The sequence below is a fragment of the Pteronotus mesoamericanus genome, unplaced genomic scaffold (assembly GCF_021234165.1).
Source record: "Pteronotus mesoamericanus isolate MK-2021 breed Mesoamerican mustached bat unplaced genomic scaffold, CSHL_Meso_final contig_20, whole genome shotgun sequence".
Classification (NCBI taxonomy): domain Eukaryota; kingdom Metazoa; phylum Chordata; class Mammalia; order Chiroptera; family Mormoopidae; genus Pteronotus; species Pteronotus mesoamericanus.
In genome coordinates, this window is record NW_026555085.1 from 12,236,771 (window position 1) to 12,261,405 (window position 24,635).

The following is a 24,635-nucleotide window of genomic DNA, read 5'->3' on the forward strand; positions in this document are numbered from 1 at the left end:
ACTGTTTTTCTCAAAATGATATTTATAGTGATTTATTTATAACTAAATACTCGAGTCTCTGCTGTTGCTTGTAACAATTTGATGTTTGATTCAAGATCCTATTTCAGATTATATTTTTAAATGGCAGAGAAATGGGTACATTCAGAGTACTTTTGCATTATTAGTGGGTCTGATACAGATTTAGGACAAATGGGCATTAATAATCCTTCTTGGCACTAATACCTTACAGGTCTCAAATATTTTAACAGAATGACCAAGACTTTATGATATAAGACACTGTCTTTTAGACTGTGTTCCACAACGTTTTGGACAAATAAAATTTGTGTAAAATTATTCAGTGCTTTTATAGAAAACATACATTTTGTGTTTTGTTTGCTTTGTCCAGTTGTTCTAGGATTTGCTACAGAGAGACATCAAATCGTCAGAATTTCACATTTCTTCACTCCTATTAGAATTGCTTCATTTTTATCTCATATATCAAATTGGAGTTCTATATGTAAAAATGCAAATAAGACCAACGAAGATATATTTGGGGAAAAAAAGTTTTGCTTTTAAAAGAAACTGAAAACTAGTATAAAACATTAGGACTAGCCCAGGCTGGTGTGGCTCAGTGGATTGAGCACCTGCCTGTGAACCAAAGGGTCACGGGTTTGATTCCCAGTCAGGGCACATGCCTGGGTGCAGGCCAGGTCCCTGGTAGGGGGTGCTCAAGAGGTCAACCACACATTGATGTTTCACTCTCTCCCCCTCTAAAAATAAAGTCTTAAAAAAACAAACAAACAACATTAGGACTATAGGAGAAAATATTCGCAAATCGAATATCTGATAAGGGCCTAGTATACAGAATAATATCTTACAACAACAAAAAGACAACCCAATTAAAATGGGCAAAGGACTTGAATAGAAATTTCTCTGAAGAAGATATACAAATGATCAACAGACATGTGAAAACATGCTCAACATCATTAGTCATTAATGTAAATGTAAATCAAAGCCATAACAAAGTTACCCTAGGCTGGCTATAATTAAAAAAAAAAAAAAGGAAAATAAATATTGGTGAGGGTGTAGTAAAATTGGAACCCCTTTGTACATTGCTAGTGTGAATGCAAAATTATTTCAACACTGTGGAAAAGTTTGGCTATTCCTTATAATGTTAAGCATAGAATTGCCATATGAGCCTGTAATTTTACTCCTAGGTATATACTAAAAAGAACTAAAAACAAGTATTCAAATAAGTACATGCACATGCATGTTTGTAGCATCATTATTCACCATAACCAAAAGGTGGAAACAGCCAAAACATCTATCAATGGATGGATAAACAAATTTTTGCATATACATACAATGTAATATTACTTGGCTATAAAAATGAATAAAATACCAACACATTCTAAAACATGAATGGACCTCCATAACATTATGCTAAGTAAAATAAGCCAGACACAGAAGGTCACATACTGTATGATTCTATTTATATGAAATATCCAGAATATGTAATATTATAGAGAAAACACAGACTAGACTGGAGGTTGCCAGAGGCTGGGGAAGGGGAGAATGGGGGAAAACTGCTTAATAGGTAAAGGGTTTGCTGTGAAGTAATAATAGAAGTGTTTTGGAACTAGAGAGAGATGGGAGTGGCACAAGTTATGAATATATTAAATACCACCGTGTTGTTCATTTTAAAGTGGTTTATTTTGTATTCTGTGAATTTCATCTCAATAAATTATTTAAAAATAAAAATTTTAGGACTTCTGTTACATTCTTATTTTTGTTTTAAAGTAGACTTAAAATAATTTCCTGAGAAAAATTATGAATCTGCCTGAAGTTATTACCCTGTTGGCTTCATCTTCATACACTAGTTGGGTAGCTATCAAATAGTGCAGACTTTGGTTGATTTCCTGAATTTTAAGAATAGGACAACAAGATCACTTTGCCTGGCTGAAGCTACATGGCCCTGCCTAGAGATTGTACCCCTATACTCCAGAAACTTGACAGAGAATAAAATCTCTGGAGTCTGCCATGTAATTCCTATTTAAGAACTCCTAGTTAAGAGAAATAAGGTCTTCAGGGATAACACTAAGATGAAATGATAACACTGTGTTTAGCGTACCTGGTTCCACTTAGAAAACCTAGACTATTTTATGCTTGAAGTGGGAGAAAGCTATATAGTATTTGAAATGTACTCTTAGTCTGTCGTAAAGTGTTTATCAAACTTTTGTGGTGGTTGTTATATATTCAGCCTGCTTCTTAAGAAAAAGTTGGGAAAAAACTTGATAATATCCTCCTGTAGGGATAATGTTTAGAAGTTGCATGGGTCTTCTCAACTCTTGGTAGCTGCGATGGGGCACTTCTTCATTGTACAGGCCAGGGATCAGCAAACTATGGCCCTTCAGGCCAAATCTTGTTTGCAACCTGCTTCTGGTGGCACCCTAAGCTAACAATGATTTTTGTATTCTACTTTTAAGTAGTTAAAAAAATCAGTAGGATAGTATTTTGTGATGCAAGAATTATGTAAATTCAATTTTCTGTGCCCGTAAATGAGAGCTTATTGCTGCATAGCTACACGTAATTGTTGATATATGTTTTTTTGCTTCAGTAGCAAAATTGAGTAGCTACAACAGAGAACCCTGTACTGACTCTTCCCAGAAAAGGTTTTCTGACCACATTTATGCTCTCCTACACTGTCAAAAGCATTGTGTTTATTACACCTGACTCCCACTCACTAAATAGCATCTTTCATCCCTGTGACAACAATAAATTGACGCTGGTGGAATGGTACCTGTCTAGTTGAGACCCATCACATAGTATATCACATACTATATAGCGTGTCCTTTGTTGATCTTCATAAGACCCATAACAAATTTCTCTTAGGTCTCTGCATTAGAAAGTGTTATGTTTCTCTTGTTAAGAGCCTGAAAATAGATTGTATTTCCTTTTCTTGAGCCTTCTGGAAAACAGAACTAAATGTTTGGAAATAGAACCTGTCTGTAGTAGCTCTATGGAAATTTATGATCTGAATTTATAAATACTTATTTTTATTTTACCTTCTTTGTATGTCTCTTTTTAAATTCTATTTTATTATGCTGCATGTATTCTTCAGTTGTAAATCCTTTTTGGAACAAAATTTAATTCAGTAACAAATATTAACTGAATGAACAACCTCAGTGAATATGTTTTAATCTAAAATTGTCACTTAGTGCTGCTCTTACCTCATTTGAACACAGATTAGTGATTATTAATAGCTAAATATTATGCTAAGTACTATACTTGATTTATCTCATCTAGTTCTCAGAATTGCCCTATAAGATAAATGTTGCTGGTACCAATATTTTATAGCTGCAGAAACTTGAGTTTTAGCAAGATTAAGAAACTTGCCCAAAGTGTCCTACACAGTAAGTGCAGGAGCAGTGCTTTAGACCTGAGTAGTATAGATTCCAGTAATGGAACTCTTTGACAGTACATTTTACTGGTTTTTGAAAACATTTTTAGCAATAGATGTTATTTTATAATAAATAAGATTCTAATTTTAAAATCCCAATAATAAAACAGATAAAAGTGGTATTATATTATATAATATTTACTTGTTAAGAAAGACAATTCATGCAAAGACGTTATTTTGATGACTGTTCAGTTTCTAGTTTATTTCTAGTTTTAATTGGGTTCTATGGAGAAAATCCTTATTTGCATATGAGAACAATTAAAATCTTTATTGTAATACATGTTTACATTTTAAAAAATTCAAGCAGCCCTGGCAGGGTTGCTCAGTTGATTAGAGCATCAACACCTACACCAAAAGGTTGTGGGTTCAATTTTCAGTCAGGGTGCACATAGGAGGCAACTGATAGATGTTTATCTCTCCCACCCCCTTTCCCGCTCCCTCTCCCCCTTCCTCTCTTTCTAAAATCAATAAACATATCCTTGAGTGAAGATTTTTTTAAAAGTTTAAAAAATTCAAACATTATAGAAGTGTATCACATAAAAGATTAAAGTTCTTCTTAATTTCCACTGCCCTCTGAGATAATCACAGATAAATTTGGAACTGTATGCCTTACAGTCTTCTAATTTGAGAGTAAATCACAGTTGACTCACTGACAAAGGCTTGCATTCTCTAACATAAATGTAGTCAAAGAACTATAATTATTAGTCATAATCGATAATACAACATAGGATAAAATATGTTTTATTTACTCAGTCTAGCTGACGTATGCTGTGATAAAAGCACTTTGAGCAGAAGTCTTTCCTAGCCTTTAGTTTACCATTGTACATATGAGTAGACTTGCACAACCTACCATCTCTTCACTGAAGAAATCTTACTCAGTGACCATTTTTCAAGAAGTTAACATATGCATACAAAGATAGCACAGCAATCTATATTTTCCTAGGCCTGACCCAGACTGGGTTAATGTACCAGCAAAATACCAGTTGGTGATTCCTAATATGTAATATAACACATTTTAGAGTGTATTTTTATGTTACCATTTTAAAAACCTAGTTATGTATTTTAAAATTGATGTGTTATATAGGAAACAGCTCTACAGGCGCTAGGTTTTGCAGAACAGAGTTTGGACACCAAAGGCTTGGATTCTCAAGAATTGGCAGTTTTCTATCCCAGGACCATTTAATTCTTATAAATCCTGTTTATTATAATTGTTCAGTCTTCTAAATGTCTTGTATTAAGGAACATAATTGTAAGAAATGGAGTGACTAGATAGTGAGATAATATTTTCAAGGTTCTGCTTTCTATTTTGGTGAAGTGTGAGTTTCATATTGTTAACTAATTTCTACTCTTTTATGAATCCTCAGGAGATACCAGTTATAGTTCCTTCTTTGTACATGTGGTTTCACTGTTATAGCTTCTAAAGTCTTTATAAGAAACAATAGTAAACCTTGCTGGTAGGATTAAAAAAAAATTGTGCATGAGACATAAAAAGCAGCCTGTTGAGAAGAAATACAGGTAAAAAATAAGACTAAAAAAGTAAGACTTCCAGAAAATCTTCTTCTTAGTTTTTTTAACTTTTTCTTAAATTGTTCAACTCCATCTCCTTTAGGAATCTTTGTCCTTTTTTCTCCATTCTTTTTATCCCCCTCCTCCATTTGTTTTATATCAGTTCCACTATGCATATCTTTGTGTAGCCGTATGTATATTTGCAAGAATTTGCTGCTTCTCATTCCATGGTATTGGAGCATACTGGTCTTATTTGAGAAATGAATATGATACTACTTAGCCCTTAAGCTAAATAATGTGTTCAGGACTTCTGGCCAAGATGAAGGCGTGGGTAGACACACTTCGCCTCCTTGCACAACCATAAGGAGGATCACAACTAACTTCAAAACTAAAAATGACCAGAACTGCCATAAAATTGAACTGTATGGCAGTCCAACAACCAGATTTAAAGAAGAAATATTCATCCAGATGGGTCAGAGGGGCGGAGAGGATGCAATGTAGTGGTGCCAAGATGGTGGCACCTGGTAGAACAGGTGGTCCAACATTCACATGTGGTGAGTAAAAACTGGGAGGGACACCTGGGGAGTGAGCAGTCTCAGCCCCAGGCCAGGCAGTGCAGCCCAGAGTTCCAGCACTAGAAAATTAAGCCTCATAACTTCTGGCTGTAAAAACTAGTTGGGGTTGGGAGTCAGAAGAGACTCCAGTCACTCATGAGATTCCGTGTAAACATACGCAGACCCACCCGCTCTGGGATTCAGCACCAGGGCAGCAGCTACAAGGGTACTAGTTATATACAGGAAGTGGGGCAAGTGACTAGAAATGGGGCAAGAGCTGAGCAAGTGACATTGTCCCTTCTCTCACCCCCCCCCCAACATACAGTGCCACAGAGGGGCAAAGCGGGTTGCCCCACACTGGCAAATATCTAAGGCTCCGCCTCTTACAATGTAACAGGTGGTCCAAGACAGGGAGTCAAAGCAGCTCTACCTAATACACAGAAACAAACACAGGGAGGCTGCCAAAGTGAGAGAAAAAGAAATATGGCCCAAATGCAAGAATAGATCAAAACTTCAGAAAAAGAACTAAGTTAAATAGAGAGAGCCAGTCTGTCAAATGCAGAGTTCAAAACACTGGTGGTAAGGATGCTCAGAGAACTCACTGAGTACGGAAAAAGCGTGAGGGAAGAAATGAAGGCTAAACTAAGTGAAATAAACAAAAATCCACAGTGAACGAACAGTGAAGGGAAGGAATCCAGGGTTCAAATCAACAATTTGGAACATAAGGAAGAAAAAGTCAATCAGTACAGAATGAAGAAACAAGAATTTGAAAAAACGAGGAGAGAATAAGATGACTCTGGGACATCTCCAAACATGCCAACATCCAAATCATAGCAAGTCCAGGAAGCACAGAGTCCCAAACAAGTTGGACCCAAAGAGGACCACACGAAGACACATAATTAAATTGACAAAGAGAGAATCTTAAAAGCAGCAAGAGAAAAGCAGGGAGTTAGTTACCTGTAAAGGAGTTCCCATAAGACTGTCAGCAGACTTCTCAAAAGAAACTTTGCAGGCAAGAAGGGACTAGCAAGAAGTATTCAAAGTGATGAAAAGCAAGAACTTACAACCAAGATTACTCCCTCCAGCAAAGCTATCATTTAGAATGGAAGGGCAGATTAAGTGCTTCCCAGACAAGGTAAAGCTAAAGGAGTTCATCATCACCAAGCCCTTAATATATGAAATGTTAAAGGGTCTTATCTAAGAACAAGAAGATCAAAACTCTGAACAGTAAAGTGACAAGAAACTCACAAGTATCAACAACTGAATCTGGAAAACCAAAAACTAAGCAAACAACTAGAACAGTAACCGAATCACAGAAATGGAGATCAATCACATAGAGGGTTATCAGCAGGGAGGGGGAGAGGGGAGAATGGAGGGAAAGGTATAGAGAATAAAAAGCATAACTGGTAGGTACAGAGTAGATGGGGAGATTAAGAATGGTATGGGAAATGGAGAAGCCAAAGAACTTATATGTAGGACCCCCATGGACATGAACTGGGTGGTGGGGAGGGGAATACTGGAGGGAATGGGGGTACTGGGCGGAGGGGGATAAAGGGGAGAAAAAAGTGGGACAACTGTAATATAATAAATAAAATCTACTTAAAAATAAATAATGTGTTTAGATTTAAGATAAAACAATTGAGATTAAAAACATCTTTCCCTGGCCGGGTGGCTCAGTTGGTTGGAGCATCGTTCCCATACACCAAAGTGTTTCGGGTTTGATACCTGTTCAGGGCACATACCTAGGTTGCGGGTTCAGTCCTGGGTAGGATGCATACAGGAGGCAACTAATTGAAGTTTGTCTCTGACATGAATGTTTCTCTGTCTTTCTCTCTATCTCTCTCTGTTTTTCTCCCCACTCCTTCCACTTTCTCAAATCAGTTGACAGGTCCTCTGGTGAGAATTTACCAAACAAAAACATTTCACCAACATTGACTGAATGATAACCATGATAAACTTAGTATATGTTTATAGTAATACTTTTTTATGTTAACGTAGACATTTAGTAATTTTCTGTTCAATCTAGAGTAGGAAGTTCCCTGTTACATGCATACACAACATTTGAGTGGTTCTTTTAACATTGACTTCTCCCCTTCATAATCCCGAAAATCAAGCTCTCCTTTCAGTGTCTAAAACTAAATATTGGTTGTCTGTCCTTAGATAACATCCCTTTGTTTATTCTGGAAATTAAGAGTTTGTAGGATATTAATCTTATTAAAGATGATTTGGTGTTGGGTTTTAAAGATTCAGAATGTCATACTAAAGTTTTCAGATTTATTCATTAGGCATTGGAGTGCCATTGAATATTTTGGTTCAGCTGATTTCAGTAATTAGCATTATAATGAACAAAACATTTAGGAAGATTGATTTGGAAGGATGTAATGTATAGGATGAGACTGAAGAAAAGCTGAAGCCAGAAATTCAGTCAGTTTTTTACAGTAGTATTTTGAGGGTGGAGACAGAATGGGAAAGGAGAATTAATGTGCTCTTAACAAAGTTGCATTTATTTTAATGTTTTGTGGTTTGTTTGTTTTTTTCAGGATCCTCTTGTTCATTTACCAGAAGATGTGGTAGCAAGAACTTACAACATTTTTGCTATTATGTTTCATTATGCAGTAGAGATATTAACTTGGGAAAAAGAAAGTGAATTGCCAGCAGATTTAGAGATGGTGTAAGCATGACCTTTTTATTTTTTTATATTTGCACTTGCTCACACTTAATTTTAACCATTTTGATTGTGATTTTTCATATTAACTTTAATGCAGCTCAAATAGAACATAATCTTTTGTAATTAATTTTCAGCAGAATAATAACCTTGATTTTACACTTTTAAAATACATATGATCTACTTACTTGTTAGAGGTTTCTCCCTGTTGGCTGTTTGATTTAGTTGGTTAGTAGCCATATTTAAGTCACATCAAGGCTCTAACCATTGGTTTTGAACACAGGCAATTTTCTCTTTATGTAATAAAACTGGTAAATTAATTCTACAATCCTTTTTGTTTTTTCTATTAGTTATGATTAGGGAGTGAACTTTTTGATGTGAGTTTTTTGGTTTGACTAAATGCCCAGACTCCTCAAACTCAGTTTTATCCATTTTGATTCTAAAGTTTTATAAAATATATTTTACACTTTGTTTCTTGTAGTGTACACCTAACATGTTTGCCATTTGTACTTAGATTATTGAGGAGGTCACAGACTTGTGACTGGACTCTGTCTTCTGGCATAGCTCTAGTAAGGTTTAGGGCTGACTTTTCTTTGCGAGTGTGCTTGCCCTAAGATGTCTTCTAATTCTGACCAGGCTTCTTGGAATTGTTTTCATAGTCAAGGTTGAATACAAGTTGGAATGAGAGTTTGAAGGATATCAGTGGTGTTTCTTTTTTGCTTTCTCAACAGTGTTTCAAATAATTAGTTGTGGGTTAAGTGTTTTAATAAAATGAAGTGTTTCTATACCTTTTTGGGAACGTTGAAAATTACTTTATACCTCATGACTTTATCTTCATGTACTTCAGGTTGGGAACCATTGATCTAAGATCCAAATTTAGACACCAGGGAAGAGAAGGGTTTTGTTTTCATTTTTATTTTTTTGTTTTATTTGTAGGTTCAGGGCACTAGCATAGAAAAGAACCCAACTTGCTTCTCTTCCACTGTTTTCCTACCTTAGAAAATGGCATTCCATCTACCCAGAGACCTGGATCACCCATATGCGTTTAGATTTCAAGTCCATCCAATTCTTCTTCTGTCAAATTGTACTTCTGTTCATCTCCAGTACTACTGTGCTACTTTAAATTACATTAACTTCATTTTTGGACAGTAGGGCCTTCCTGACTGGACTGCTATACCCACTCTTGTCTCTCACGATTTATTCTCCACACTGTAAGGCAAATGGACCGTATCTCCTGTTCAGATTCTTGATTGCTTTAGGATGGTGTAATCAACGTTCTTTATAAGGTCTTCCAGATTTCTGCCTCTTTCCAGACTAATGTTCTTCCTCCCTGTGCTCCAGTTTCTAATATTTACCTTTGCTGCCTCAAGACCTTTGCTTTCACCTTCCTCTAGCCCAGGGTTTCTCAACCTTGGCACTGCTGGCATTTGGGGGCCATATTAATTCTTTATTATGGGGACTGTCCAGTGGATTATAGAATAATTAGCAGCATCTCTGACCCTTACCCACTAGATGCCAGTGGCACTCCCGCCCCAGTCATGACAACCAAAATTGTCTCTAGACATTGTTAAATGGTCAACTGTGGGGGTCAGAGAAGGTTTGCCCCCTTTTAAGAACCACTGACTTTGGGTCTCAGATTACTTCTCTGGCGATTCCTCTCTCAACTCCCGCACCTCTTTTACCCAGCTCTAGCACCTGCTCTTGATAAAAGCCAGTTGACATAGAATTTAATGTCCAATATCTATCCCTCAAGCAATGGGGACGACAGATTACTTTGCTACAGGTAGTACCTAGCACATTCCCCAGAATAAAGTGTGCTCTTAACAAATCAGCCTAGAGCAAGAAATATGCAAATAGATAATATATCATTAATATTTTATTCTACAGAGAGAAGAGTGATACTTACTATTGCATGCTGTTTAATGATGAGGTTCATACCTATGAACAAGTTATTTATACTCTTCAGAAAGCTGTTAACTGTACACAAAAAGAAGCCATTGGCTTTGCAACTACAGTAGATCGAGATGTAAGTAAATTTATTATATTGATGTCACTTAGTAAGTTTAACTTTTATTACAGAGAAGTTATCCTAGAATATATAATTAGAGGTATGTATGTATAGGCTATTTTTTCAATTTCGTTTGAATATTGGCCCTGGTATATATTGGGTACAACGAGAAACTCGTGTCAGATAGAAAGTTTGGGAAAAAATGTAGATACACTTGCCCTCATTCTGCTGAGTCATTAGAAATGTTCAGTTATGAAAACAGAAATTATAGCAGTCTAAGTATTATGCTGTATCCCCAGCGGGAAACAGTAGTAATATTTGCCTCCATGATCATAAATAAACTTATTTTTTAAGCTGGTTTAAAAAAAATTATAGCAGCCTAAAAGAATAAATATTGTATAAAGAAAATAATTTATTACTAGTTGAAAATGTTGGGATAACTTTGAAGGAAAATAATTTTTATATACTTTTTATCTGAATAGAATGATTATTGTAAATATTAAAAACTGATCAGAGTTGGATGCTCAAGTATGTTTTTTTACTGGTTCAGAAGTTATTAATACTGAGTATAATGTTTTTACACATTAATTTTAAATATCTTTGTTTATAGGGACGTAGGTCTGTTCGATATGGAGACTTCCAGTATTGTGAGCAAGCAAAATCAGTAATTGTGGTAAGTGATTTTAAAACATGCCTACACTATTATTTTTTTATTAGTTTAAAACCAGTTCCATATTTTGGCATTTATGAAAACATTTTTCTGCCTTCATGAATGTAAAGCCAACATCAGCCAAAATCACTTTGAAGATAAGTTTATTGCGCATTGCATTATTGATTTAACTAGTTTTTTATAAGCTGTGTAAGATTAATATAGAAAATGAATGGTTAGATGACATGTATTTTCTGCCTTCTTATTCTTCATCAGAGACATCTTAGAAAGTTTTTTGCTGTTTGTCTTGTTTTTGATAGGGTTTCACCTTACTTTTTAAGAATTAAACTGGCCTTTAGCACCAAGATTAGAATTCAGGGGAAGTTGTTTCTTGGTATCTTATAGCAAGGTGTGCTGCATATCTTAATATTTATTATACGCATTATTTCTGTAAAAGAAAACTACCAACATTGACATTTATTTTTAAAAGTTAGCAATTATTATTTTTTACTACATATTAACTGCATTTTATGTAAATTTTTTAAAAAATTAGTTTATATATTGTGAAATGTTTTTAATATACAGATAAAAGTAGAGATAGCACAGTGAACACCTGTGTACCCATATTATATACATTATTTTTTATACTTGCTTTAAATAAATGAAGTAGTATAGAAGCCTCTGTATTATCCCTTAATTTCATTTCCCTTCCTCCTTCTCTAGAAATAACTACTTTCATGAATCCATTTTCTCATTGTCACGCGTACCTTTATACGTAATCTATAAAATATCTCTCAACATTATGTGTTGATTTGGAGGCCTTTAAAAATTATATAACAAGATTCACACTGAATGTATTATACTGCAACTTGTCTTTTCATTTCAGTGTTGTTGTTTCTATATTTATCTCTCTGGATATATGTACCTGTAAAGTATTCTATTGATGATAACTATACCATGATTTTTCCATTTTCCTGTTGATGGGCAGTAATGATATTCCCAATTTTGCTGTGACTAGCAGTCCTACTATGGACATTATTTTGTTCCCTCATTGCAAAGATGCAAAAGTTTCTCTAGGGTTTATACCAAAAATGGAATTTCTGAGTTGTTAGGGTATGAGTATTTACAGCTCTGTTACATGGTAATACCAATATACATTCCTGACATAAGTATATGAGAGTTTCCATTTTTGCACAGCTTTGTCAAAATTATATATTTTTAAATTTTTTAATTTTTGCCCATCTGATGTGGACAAATGGCATCTTTTGAGTTAAATTTCGCATTGTCTTCATTACAAAGTATCTTATTTCATATTTATTGTATTTATCATTCAAGATTTTTGTGAATTTCCTATTGATATCCTTTATCCATGTTGGATTGTCTTTTTTTTTTTTTTAATTTATTTGTAGGGTGTTCTGAATTTCAATCTTTTGTTGCAAATATCTTTACCCAATTATGAAACTGACTTTGTTTCTGGTGCCTCTCATTAAGCAAAATCTTTAAGTTTTAATGTAGCAAAATATATCTCCTTATAATCTGTATATTTTGTGTCTTATTTAAGAAATTGTTCCTTCATATTTGGACATATTCAATAATCATCAGAAACTGTTCTGCAATTATGTAAAAGAATATTCCCATTCCTAGGAACTGTTTCTTCAAGTTTTTAGGGATAAGGAGACATGATGCGTATTATTTACCCTCGGTGGTTTGGTGTGTTTTGTTTTGTTTTTAAACGTACATGTATATCTGTCTGTGTGTAGAGAAGGACTGTGCAAATAATACAGCAATTGTAACAAAATTTTTACAATAGATGAATCTGGGTAAAGGGAAGGGTAATTTATTTCTTTTTCATTGTTGCCTTATAACTTACACGTTCAGTAGTATCATTTAAATTTTTCCTTTTTTAAAAATTAGTGCTTGTAATATCTGGTGTTGTTCGCATAGATATATTCATAATATAGAATAGAAAGTCCAGATAGAAATACTAGTATAAGGAAAATCTAGAAAAACACAGATACATTTTAAGGAAGGAAGAGAGCTTCTTAACCAAGATTAGAACCCAAGGAGTTAGGAAAGAAATGGTTTTCAACTATATAAAAAAATGTATATCAAAATATTCCGTAAACAAAGTTAGTAGACAAATTGTAGATTTAGAAAAATTATTTCTAACACATAGGGTAGACATTTAATGTTTATGATAAACAGAACTCATAGATTATCAAGTAGGAAACAAACAACAAAAGAGAAATACGGTTATAAGATACAAAAAAGTAATCACAACAGAGAAAATGTAGGTGGTCAATATATATGAAATGAGACTCAAACTCACTAGTATTCAGTGAAATGACAGGGAGATTTCATACCTGCCAGACTGGAGAAATAACCTTGCTGAAAAAGACACAGAGAATAGGAATACTCATATAAAAGTAAATTGCTACAGCATTTTGGGAAACAATGTAGTAGCATCTGTTCAAGTTTTACTTCACCTAGTAATTTATCCCAAAGAAATATAAGCACCAAGAAGTGTGTGTATATACAAAACTGTTTAGTACTGCTTTTTGTGTACTCACAGAAGACTGAAAACACAGGAAATGTGAATGCCCTTCATTAGAGGATATTTGAATAAATCCACACCAGAGAATATTATGAGTTGTTAACCCAAAATACTGGTTAATGCAGAGATGCACAAGAGTATGTATAGTATCCCATTTTTATAAATAAAAAATCTCTTTTAATGTATACATGTACAACATGTATAGATGGAGAAAATTTGCAAAGATGTACTTTGTTAATGGGGGTTATGGAGATGAGATTAAATGGGTGGGTAGAAAGATGATCTAAACAGAAGTTAAGGGGGTACATGTTAAATAAAAAGTTTTGATAGACTAACTAGACATTTCTTCAAAGATATACACCTTTCCAATAGACACATGAAAGCATGCTCAACATTACTAATCATTAGGGAAATCCAAATAAAGACCACAATAAGATAGTGCCTCATACCCATCAGGATGGCTATTATAAACAAAATAAAAATAATAACACTGTGGCCCTTAAAGGTGTTGCTCAGTGTGGGGTGTTGTCCCAAAAACTGAAAAGTTGCTGCTTCCGTTTCAAGTCTGGGCACATGCCTGGGTTGTAGGCCAGGTCCCTGGTTGGGGGTAGGCAAAAGGCAATGGTGGATGTTCCCCTCGCACCTTGATGATTTCTCTCCCTGTCTTTCTCCTTTCCTTCCCCTCTCTAAAAATAAATACAATTTTTAAAAATAATCGTAATACTTTGTAGTTATAGGAAATAAAAATACTCTTTTCTATAAAAAGTCTTTTTAAGTTTGTTTTTTCATCCTGCCATTTCTTTTTAAGAGAAATACCAGTAGACAGACAAAGCCACTTAAAGTTCAAGTTATGCATTCATCTATTGTCGCGCATCAGAATTTTGGTTTGAAACTTTTGTCTTGGCTGGGAAGCATTATTGGATATTCAGGTAGGTTCACAGGAGCTTATGCTACTTGATTGTAAAATGAACTCATGTGACCTTGCAAAACTGTTTTGGAAAAAATATCAAGTGGAATAATTTTTTGCTTTAATTTCACATTTTTAAAAGATCATCTTAGAATATGTTTATGCATAGAAAAAAATCTGTGTTTCTCAAATTTTGACCCACAGGATTTTGTTAGTATGGATTTTTGTTCAGATAAATTCAGGATACATTGGGTTTTAACTATTCTAAATGACTTTAACATGTTAATGAAATCTAAATCTCACAACTTGATAACAGAACTTTTTTTTTAATGGAGCTCTTTTCACTCAGCAAGCTGGAAAATGCTACTGTAAATAAAACCTAAATGATGGTTAGCAGTTTGAAGAATAAAACAGTAGTGTTGATATCTTTGTTTTGACTCCTGCAACTTTTGGTTTCCAAAAGTTTGCAACTCTGAAAATTTGCAAATTTGAAGTAACTCATTTAGTTTTTTTGTTTTTCTATAGTGTACAAATTAAGTAATCTTTTCAATGTAATGGTTATAGAACTAGAATCTTCATGTTCAATGCCAAAAATACAAGTTTGATGCAAAACACTAAAGAGTAAAACAGTAATAGATCGAAGCTATCGGTCATACTATACTGCAGGCAAGAGAGGTGGTTTGGATAAGTGACATTCTAATGTTTACTATAAAGAAAATTTCTGAAAGGTATATTGAAAGGCTACTAGGAAGAGCATCGCCACGCAGTGAACTGACGGGTAAAAAAAAAATAAGGTGTGGATATTTAGGAGAACATGTTTGCTTGCCTTATAAATGTCTTTCCAATTAGTTTTCTTATCCTTATTTTTTTAAGTTTTAATGTTTTTCATTGGGTGCCTATATGCCAAGTATGTGCTATAGTAAAAATTACTCTATTTTTTTAATTATTTTGCTTGCTTGTAGAAGCTAAAAACAGTGGTTTTAATTATAAATTATGAAACAAAAAGGTATTAAAATTTTGGTTACTAATTATGCTCAAATATTGAGCAACTCTTTTTTTAAGTTTAGTGTTCAGAGGATGTAGGAATTTATTTTCCAGGGCCTCTCACATACTGGTCCACATAGGTAGGTACCTAATGAAGTTTTGCTTAATGATGAAGAACATTTTGCATGGCATTAATAAAAAGGACTGGTACATATTACAGCACTGAGGTCATGCCTTCTTTCCTATAAATGGTAGCACAATTTTATATTACACATATATAATTTTGCTATGATATAATTTAATTAGCATTGGTGTTTGAAGAACAATAGTTGTTTCAGTGGTTTTTGTATGCTTTGCTCTTTAAATTCTTCATAGCATAAGACATCACTGCCTTTCTGATAGACATATTTTGATGTTCTGGAATAAGAGTTGGCGAATAATGTAAGATTTGGAATTTTTCTCCTTTTTATGCAAATGTTAATAAAATAGTTAATATGTTTACTTTTTCTGAATAAATTTGACCTTTAATAAAACATGTAAAACTCCATAGATCCATTTGAACATTTCTACTAAAATGTCATTTTATTTTACTATTGGAAATTATTATTTCATGACTATGTTTCTTCCTGTATTAAGATGGTCTTCGCCGAATTTTATGCCAAGTTGGTTTACAAGAAGGGCCAGATGGTGAAAACTCTTCTCTCGTGGATAGATTGATGCTTAATGATTCCAAATTGTGGAAAGGTAAATCTCTTAACTACTTTCAAGGTATTGGGGAACCTACATGGTAACTATGATGTTAAAGATTTTAAGGGGGGTTTAAAGATTTTATTTATTTTTAGAGATGGGAAAGGTAGGGAGAAAGACTGGGAGAAAAAGATCAATTTGTGAGAGAAACATGGATTGGTTGACTCTCGCATACCCCCAACCAGGGACCTGGCCTGCAACCCAGGTATTTGCCCTGACCAGGAATTGAATTGGCGAACTTTTGGTTTGCAAGATGATGCCCAACCCACTGAGCCACACCAGTCAGGGCTGTTAAAGCTGTTCTGTTTTTTTTTCATTTGGGAAAATATTTTAATAAGTATGGTTTTAGAATTAGCACATGCAATCTTATTCTTTTGTTGGGGGCAGATATTAGGGTCCATCACCCAAATTAAATAACCTTTATATTTTGTTAGAAACTGTATTTAGAAAAAAACTAATTTTTTTAAGAAACAGATTGTAAATATTTTATATTAAGGAACACATGTAGAGATCTGTTCTTGAGATTTAAAATAGAGTTGACCATATAAAAACTTCAGGAGTATAATTTTTAGGTTGTTTTATATATCCTTATCTTACATCTGCTCTTTTTATAAAAGGTGCTAGGAGTGTGTATCATCAGTTGTTCATGAGCAGTCTGCTTATGGATTTGAAATACAAGAAACTGTTTGCTGTTCGATTTGCAAAGGTAAGTAGTTTCTCAGATTTGAAGATTAACAGAATAGTCAGGTTATACACAGAGTACCTGTTGTCCATGATTATATCCAGGCTTTGTAAAAATAGCAGCTAACAGTGTGTTGATTTTAAATTTTAAGAAACTTCATTAATAATCTTTTCATATTTTATCAATAGAATAAAATTCAGTGAGGCTTTTCTTGATCATCATCTGCCATGATACTATGACTATCCCTGTTTACAGTGTATGTGATATGAAATGATAAGCGAAGAACTTAAACCTATCCCATTGTGAATTATGGTATTATTTCTGTTAAAATTTATACAAGGAAAAGATCATCTTAGTTGAAATGATAAGTATATATGGATGTGATTTAACAATCACAAACTCTAGATGGTTGCTATTGTTGAATTATGTTCTTTTCCCTTGAGCAGCATGTGATTAAGCTAACTGCTTTTGTTTTGTTTTGTTTTTTAATTCAGCTAAATTAGGTGTTATTAAGCAAGGAAGTGAGTAAGAATCATTTGGGGAGTTCTTTCAAAATGCATGTGTTTGCATTCTGTTCTCAAACCTGCTGAAGCAGATTCACCAAGATTGGGGTTCAAGCACGTGTACTTTGAAACAGCCATCAGGTGATTCTGCTGTGCATCCAGAAGTAATACACGTCTGGTTTTATCAGTAATAGTGTAAAGCGCTGTGGTTTAGCCCCACCAGTGTATAATGATATCCCAGGATTTTAGTACCTGTTACTTCTGTTTCTGCTCATAAACTGCCATTTGTGTTTGAACAGATTGTCTAGTGAATTCATGTTTACACAGTTTATTTGGTAGAAATCATTCCAGTTATCATTCTTACAGTGTTAGTTCATTGACTCCTCCAGCACTGACTTTTCATTATAATCCTTAAACATTTGGCCAATGTGGATTAGAGGTGAATCTCCCCCTTGTTGTTTAGAATTACCAGCAGTTGCAGAGAGATTTTATGGAGGATGATCACGAGCGAGCAGTGTCCGTGACTGCTCTGTCTGTCCAGTTCTTCACCGCACCTACTCTGGTGAGTAGTGCTTGCCTTTTCTTTGTAACTGATAGCTGGCACTCCTTGCCTTTTTTTGCCTTCTTAATAGAACTATGAGCGTTTGCAGAGTGATTATGTGACAGATGACCACGACAGAGAGTTTTCAGTCGCAGACCTCTCGGTTCAGATATTCACAGTTCCTTCACTTGTAAGTACTGAAAGACTAAGAAGAACTTTTTTGTTTTCCATTATCAGAAGTAAAGCCTTAAAATAATAGAGAACTAGAATCTGTATATTCCTAAATAGAATAATATATTAATGGGTGATCAGATACCTTCAATCTGGAGGGGAAAAAAGTCATTTACTTTAATCTGTGCTATCTCATATTCTCCAAGGTTTTGAACTGATGATTTAAAATTAAGCTGATTGGTTTAACAAATTTATCCATTAGAAACCGACAACATATTGTATATAATCTTAGATTTTGAGAAGTCCCTGTCCCCAGTGAGGGGAAGAGGAAGCTAATACAATGGAATCACGATAATTTGTTGGTCTTGTACTAAATTTCACTAGTTGCTCCAGAAGGCATCACTATTTTAGTACTATTCAGTAATTAAAATTGATTTAACTTGTTTAACAAAAATATATTAAGCACCTATTATTTATTGGGCACGGTTCTAGGCTTTGGGAATGAAGTAGTACACAAAAACTGGTATGGTCTCTGCCCTCATGAAACTTGCAGTGGTGGGAAAGACTAATACATGTCATTGATTAAAATCATATGGAAACTGAATAATTTGTTTTGAGAGAGAATTATAGAGAGATCTGACCTTTTTCCACAGTTCAAAGAAGGATTCTCTAAGGACCTTGGAGCAGGTTTAGGAAGCGAAGTCCATGCAGAAGAACTAGCACTTAAGAAAGTCCTGAAGTAGTAAAGTTTGTAAACAGGGAATGCAAAGCCAGTACAGTGAAAGATCCTTGAGCATGACATGAAATGGGACGAGAAATGTAGGCAGGGGCCAACCTGTATAGATTTAAGAATATTCTACAGTTATTTTTCTAGCTGGTATATTTTCTCATTTTTTTAATGACTTCACTCCTCCCCCCCGCCCATTACTTCTATGTTTGAGGGTATATTCTAATGCATTTGAAGCTGTCTGAATTCTATTTATCCATTAATGAAATATTATTATGGCCAATTAAGGATTTTGGGTTTTGTCTTAAGAGCATGGGAAGACATTGAAGAATTTTAAATGGCAGTTACACTATCACATTTGTGGATTTTTAAAAGATCACACTGAGTATGGTGATTGCATTGGGGAGAGGGGTGAAGAGAGGGGTGGGTAGAGGTGGAAGAGATCTGACCTTTCAGGATAAATGGCAATGGGGAAAAAATACAATAAAAATGAACTATTATAAGAAATGATCACACTGTAGATTGGAGAACAAATTGGTGGGGGCAAAATCTGAGTGTGAGGAATCTAATTAGAAGCCAGGGCATTGATCATACAGGAATTTATGGTAAATTGAGCTGGTATCGTGGCAGTGGATGTAAGAGTTGTGAGAGATATTTAGGTAGTAAAACCTACAGGACCAGCCAGATGTTGCGTTTGAGGAGTACTGGGTTTGGTGAATGATTGGTTGTTGCGTTTGAGGGGGAAAGTGTAAAGATGGTTCCCAGGTTTCTGACTGCACCCAAATGGGTGATGTGCACTTGCACTGGGAGTTTTGCAGAAGGAATAGGATTTGGAAGAGGGAAAGGAACACTTCCAGTTTAGTCAGAGATAAGTTTGAGAAGCCTCGGAGACAATCCCATGTGTCTTCAAATCTGCATCTCTCTCCTGCATTTATCTTTTTGTCTATTTCCATGCCAGTACCCATTTTTAATAATTTTAGTTTAATATTCCATTTTGTTAACTTAGCAATTTTTAACAGGTGTGCCACAACACATAACTATTTAGTCAGGGGAACTGACCTCTTTTCCCTTAGATTGTCACATTAAAAAAAAGGACAATAGCCAACACAATAGCAGTCCAGTGTGAATGAATCAAAATTATACCTATTTTTTTTCAGGTCAGCAAAAAATATATTTTTGTTATGCCACAAAATTTTAATAATTAGTTTATGTATGCCATGAGATAAAAAAGTTTGAAAATTGCTGACCTAGAGGGCTAAATCTCCTTTCATTATCCTTTTCCAAAAATTTCTTAATTATTCTTAGGCCTTTTTTTTTTTTTTTTCAGATGAATTAAAATCAGTTTGTTAATCCCCCCCCCCCCCCGCCAAAACCACCAGGATTTTCACTGAAAAAATACTGAATTTATAGGTATGGGAAGAACTGGTATCTTTGTAATCTAGGAACATAATTTGTCCTCATTTGCACAAGTGTTATTGGGTTGGCCAAAAAGTCTATTTAGTTTTTTTCTGTAAAATAAAAAAGATACATTTTTCATTTTCACCAATAACTTTATTAATTTGGATACTTTGAGTATGTCGGCTAATTCCCACTATCATCTTCTAGTGGATGGAGGCCAGGGGTGCTGCTAAAATATCTTCCAATGCATAAGACAGCCCCACAGCAAAGAATTATTTGGCCAAAATGTTGATAGTACCAGGACACTTGGCACAGTACGTTTGACACATTTGATCATCTCCATGCACTGCACAAATCTTTTTTTGCATCAGTTGAGTTTTTACCTTTCTTGAAATAATAAAGCATAATATGCTGAAAATGTTGTGTATCTTCTTCTATGTTCAGAGTTAAAATGGCTGCACAAAAATTCACCGTTTGATCAGTTTTTGTTTAACGCACGCTGATTTGACAGCTGTCGCAACACAGTCTAACAAAATTGTTTTGAATGAAATTAAAGACAACTAAGCACTACTAGAACCATCATATGGGCCCTGGCTGGTGTGACTCAGTGGACTGAGTGCCAGCCTGCAAATCAAAGGGTTGCCAGTTCGATTCCCAGTCAGGCCACATGCCTGGGTTGCAGACCAGGCTCCCAGTAGGGGGTGTGTGACAGGCAACCACACATTGATGTTCCTCTCCCTCTCTTTCTCCTTCCCTTCCCCTCTAAAAATAAATAAATAAAATCTTTAAAAAAAAACCCAAAACATTGTACAGGAAAACATAAATGAACTTTTCCTCCAACCCAGTATTTTATGCTCTTAGGAAAAGCTTCATAGTTCTCTTGTTATAGGTCTTACATAGTTTAAAATTAAGTTTATATGTATTAGATTTTTTTATGTTGTACTAAATTATTAACATTTTAAATCTGACTATGGCTAGTTATGTAAGAAAACTGATTTTTATATAGTCACCTTATATCTGTCTAGTTCTCCCAACATTTCTTCTAACATTTTGTATTGATTTCTTGGAATTTCTTGTAATCTGCAAATAATTTTTTTTCCTAGTATTTCTACTTTTTGTTTCTTGTCTGACTCCTTTAGGGACTCTAGAAAAATAGTGTATGTATTCATTTATTAAAAACATTTAGTACCTTCATTACGCAGTCACCATTTTGGGCTCTGGAGATAAATACAGCAATACATAAAACAGACAAAAGTCCCTGTTCCCATAGAATCTATATTCTAATTGGGGGAAGATACATAAACACTTGCCTACTCTTTATTATAAATCTAGTGTTGATAAGTGCTATGAAGTAGAAAAGCAGGTTAAGGGAGTAGGGAATGGCAGTGAAGGGTCATATTTTATCCAAGGTTATCAGGTAGGGCCTGTCAGAGAGGTGGTGTTTGAACAGAGACCTGAAGGAAGTGAGTGAGTGGTGTGAACCAACTGGTGTTGCCCAGGAGGGAACAGCAAGTGCAAGAGGTCTAAGATGAATGTGTGCCTGGCGTTTTGGAAGAAAGAACCAAAACAAGCTAGTATAGTAAAGTGAGTGGGGAGAAGGGTCCATGAGTTTGAGGATGGGGGTGAAGGTAAGGAGTTGGCAGTGCCAGCCTTAAAAGACCATTGTAACAACTTAGCCTTCTGTCTAAAAAGGTAGAAAAAGGGAAATAATAAAGAGCAGAAGTTAATAAGACAAAGTAAATATACAAAAGAGAAAAATCAACACAATCAAAAGTTGGTGCTTTTAAAAAGCCAGGAAAAAAGAGATAGATCTCTATAAAGAGCAATAAGTAAAACAGAAAATTTTAACTTGAAACAAAACCATAGATCTTAAAGATATTAAATAGAGAATGAGACAATACCAGGACCAACTTAATCAATAAAATTCGAAATTTGGATGAAATGAGAAGAATTTCTTAAGATAAAACACAAGTTATTAAAAGAGAAACATAAAATTGAAAATTTTAATTAGTATAAAAGTCTCATAAGGAAATCCCCAGGCCCAAATGGCTGCACTGGAGAATTCTTTTAAATATTTGAGAAGGAAATAACATCCATCTTACATAAGTGTTCCCAGAAGTCAGAAAAAATATATAAAATACTTGCCAATTTAATGGAGTCCTCTGTAACCTTGATACCAAAGCCCAACAAGGCAATTACAAGAAAAGAAAATTACCATCTAATTACCACAAATGAGGTCACACAAATCAAATCAAGCGATACTTTAAAAAGGACAATACATCACAACCAAGTTTGGTTTATTTCCTTAATCTAAGAGTAGTATAACATTGGGGGGCGGGGGAATCAACTAGAATAATTCACCTCATATACAGACCAAAATAAGGGGGAAAATCATATTAAATGCTTCTCCTGAATTCATGAAAATTGAACACTTATTCATGATTTAGGACAAAGGGTACCTAATAGCAAACTAGGAATGAAAGGGAACTTCTTTTCATTTGAAACAGTACCTAAAACCAAAACAAAAAGTAAAAACCCAAAGCAAACATTATATGTAATAGTGAAATATTAAAAGCTTTTCTCTGAAATCAGGAATGAGAAAAATTACTTTTATTCATCACATGGTGACTGCCATTTTTTTGTTATTTCTTGAGATAGATCTTTAAAGCATTGACTTTCAGCTTTTCTTTTGTGATAAATGCATAAGGCTCAAGTTTCCATCTAAACGAACTTTTTAGCTGCATTCCACAATTTTATATCATATTTTTATTATTCAGTCCATAAAACTAAATTTCTTTGTTATTTCTTCTTTAACCCATTTTTTCCTCTGTGATTATACTTCTTAGAAGTATATTGCTAATTTTTTTGTTTTATTTTTTATTGTATTTTTTTTCATTACCATTTAAACCCCTTAATAGCTCCCTCATCCTGTATATTGCTAAATTTCAAAACATTTGGGCATTTTCTTACTATTTTTTTAATGAATTTCTAGCTTAATTTCACTGCACTCAGAGAACATACTCTGATTTTAGCCCTTTGGAAATTTGTTGAGACTTGGCTTCATGGCCCAGAATGTTGTCAGTTTTGGTATATATTCAATGTGGCCGTGAAAATAATGTATATACTCTCACTATTGGGCTCAGCATATGTGTGTGTGTGTGTGTGTGTGTGTGTGTGTCACTTAGGTCAAGTTTGTTAATTTTCATGTGTGTTTTATATACTTACTAATTTTTTGATCTGCTTGTTCTGTGAGCTGTCGAAGCATGTTAACAGTCTCCCACAATGATTGTTGATTTTTTTCTCCTTTTACTTCTCTAAGTTTTTGGTTCATATTGTTAAAGCTATGTGATTGAGTGCGTATAAATTAGAATTGTACTTCCAAAATTGAGTCTTATCATTATGAATTATTTCATAAGTTGTATTGCTTATAAAAAGTATGTCGTTTGGGTTTTGTTGTGTATCCAGTCTGACACTCTTAATATTTTAATTGGATTTCTACACATTCAATATAATTACCCATATATTTGGCTTTATATTTACCACCTTATTATTTTTTTCTGTTGGACTCACCTATTTTATTTCTTTTTCTCTCCTTTTTTACCTTTTGAATTAAATATTGATTATTTATTTTTCCCTCTATACTTGTTAGTTGTACATTCACTTAATATTTTTAAGGGTCTCTCTAGAGCAGTTTTACTCAGTTATGAAAATATACTCAGTTTATACTCAGTTTATACCAGAATGTGAAACAACACACTACTGCTTTCAGCAGAAATCTTGCTATGAAAAAAAAAGGCAGCTGAACCAAACTGTTGTGAGTAGTTGATTTTACCCTCTTGTGCAGACTTCTCATTGCACCTGACAGCAAGCAGTTTCAGGCTGCTGGTCTGTGGACCATAGCAGCACTGCCCTGAAGGCTGTGACAGGCATCCTTGACTTCTGCAATCACGCACCAGGTTTCAGCCTCTCAAGAGTGGAAGTCTAGACTCTTACTCGGCCTTTGTGGGTGTTGGTGGGAATGGAGCCACAGTATGTTTTTGTGGTGGCTAGCCAGGCCTGAGGGATTATTGTCTGAAAGTTTTCTGTTTGTTAGGTTATTCTTTTCCTGTGTCTACAGAGAGCAGGCTTTTCCTCGGCATTTTTTTTTCTTTTTTTAAAGTCTGCACCCATTGACATTTGCAGATTGCCAGCTTCTTCAGCTGCAAGTCTGGGATATTATGTGAGGTGAAAACAAACAAACAACTTTATCATTGTCTTTCCTTGAATTCTGAGGTTTCTAGCCACTGTACATTCTTCTCGTCACCTTTCAGTCTTCTGGTGTTCCTTTTGCATATAATGTCCAAAGTTTTTAGTTGTACATAGTGGGAAGACTAAAGAAAACTATGTCTACTCTATCTTCCCTGAACCCTGAAGTGAGAAAAATTTTTTAAAAATAGATTCCAGTTTTCTGGGAAAATTCTCCTTCCTACAATTTCTTGAATATGTAAATCATAGCTATTTTATTTTATTTTTAAAGATTTTATTTATTTTTAGAGAGGGGAAGGGAGGGAGAAAGAGGAGAGAAACTTCAATGTGTAGTTGCCGCTCACATATCCGCTAC

At 34.5% G+C, this 24,635-nt stretch overlaps 1 protein-coding gene across 4 annotated transcripts in view; it reads left to right on the forward strand.

The window, feature by feature from the left end:
• Positions 1 to 24,635, forward strand: part of UBR2 (ubiquitin protein ligase E3 component n-recognin 2) — a 112,423-nt gene that overhangs the window by 33,424 nt on the left and 54,364 nt on the right. For 3 of the 4 annotated variants that reach the window (XM_054569361.1, XM_054569363.1, XM_054569364.1), the window contains exons 5-11: positions 8,040 to 8,170; positions 10,052 to 10,190; positions 10,783 to 10,845; positions 14,184 to 14,304; positions 15,903 to 16,010; positions 16,631 to 16,719; positions 17,831 to 17,929. In XM_054569361.1, the coding sequence (XP_054425336.1) occupies positions 8,040 to 8,170; positions 10,052 to 10,190; positions 10,783 to 10,845; positions 14,184 to 14,304; positions 15,903 to 16,010; positions 16,631 to 16,719; positions 17,831 to 17,929 (750 nt within the window). Of the gene's footprint in view, positions 1 to 8,039; positions 8,171 to 10,051; positions 10,191 to 10,782; positions 10,846 to 14,183; positions 14,305 to 15,902; positions 16,011 to 16,630; positions 16,720 to 17,661; positions 17,761 to 17,830; positions 17,930 to 24,635 lie in introns of all 4 variants that reach the window. The other variant, XM_054569362.1, reaches the window with a different exon arrangement.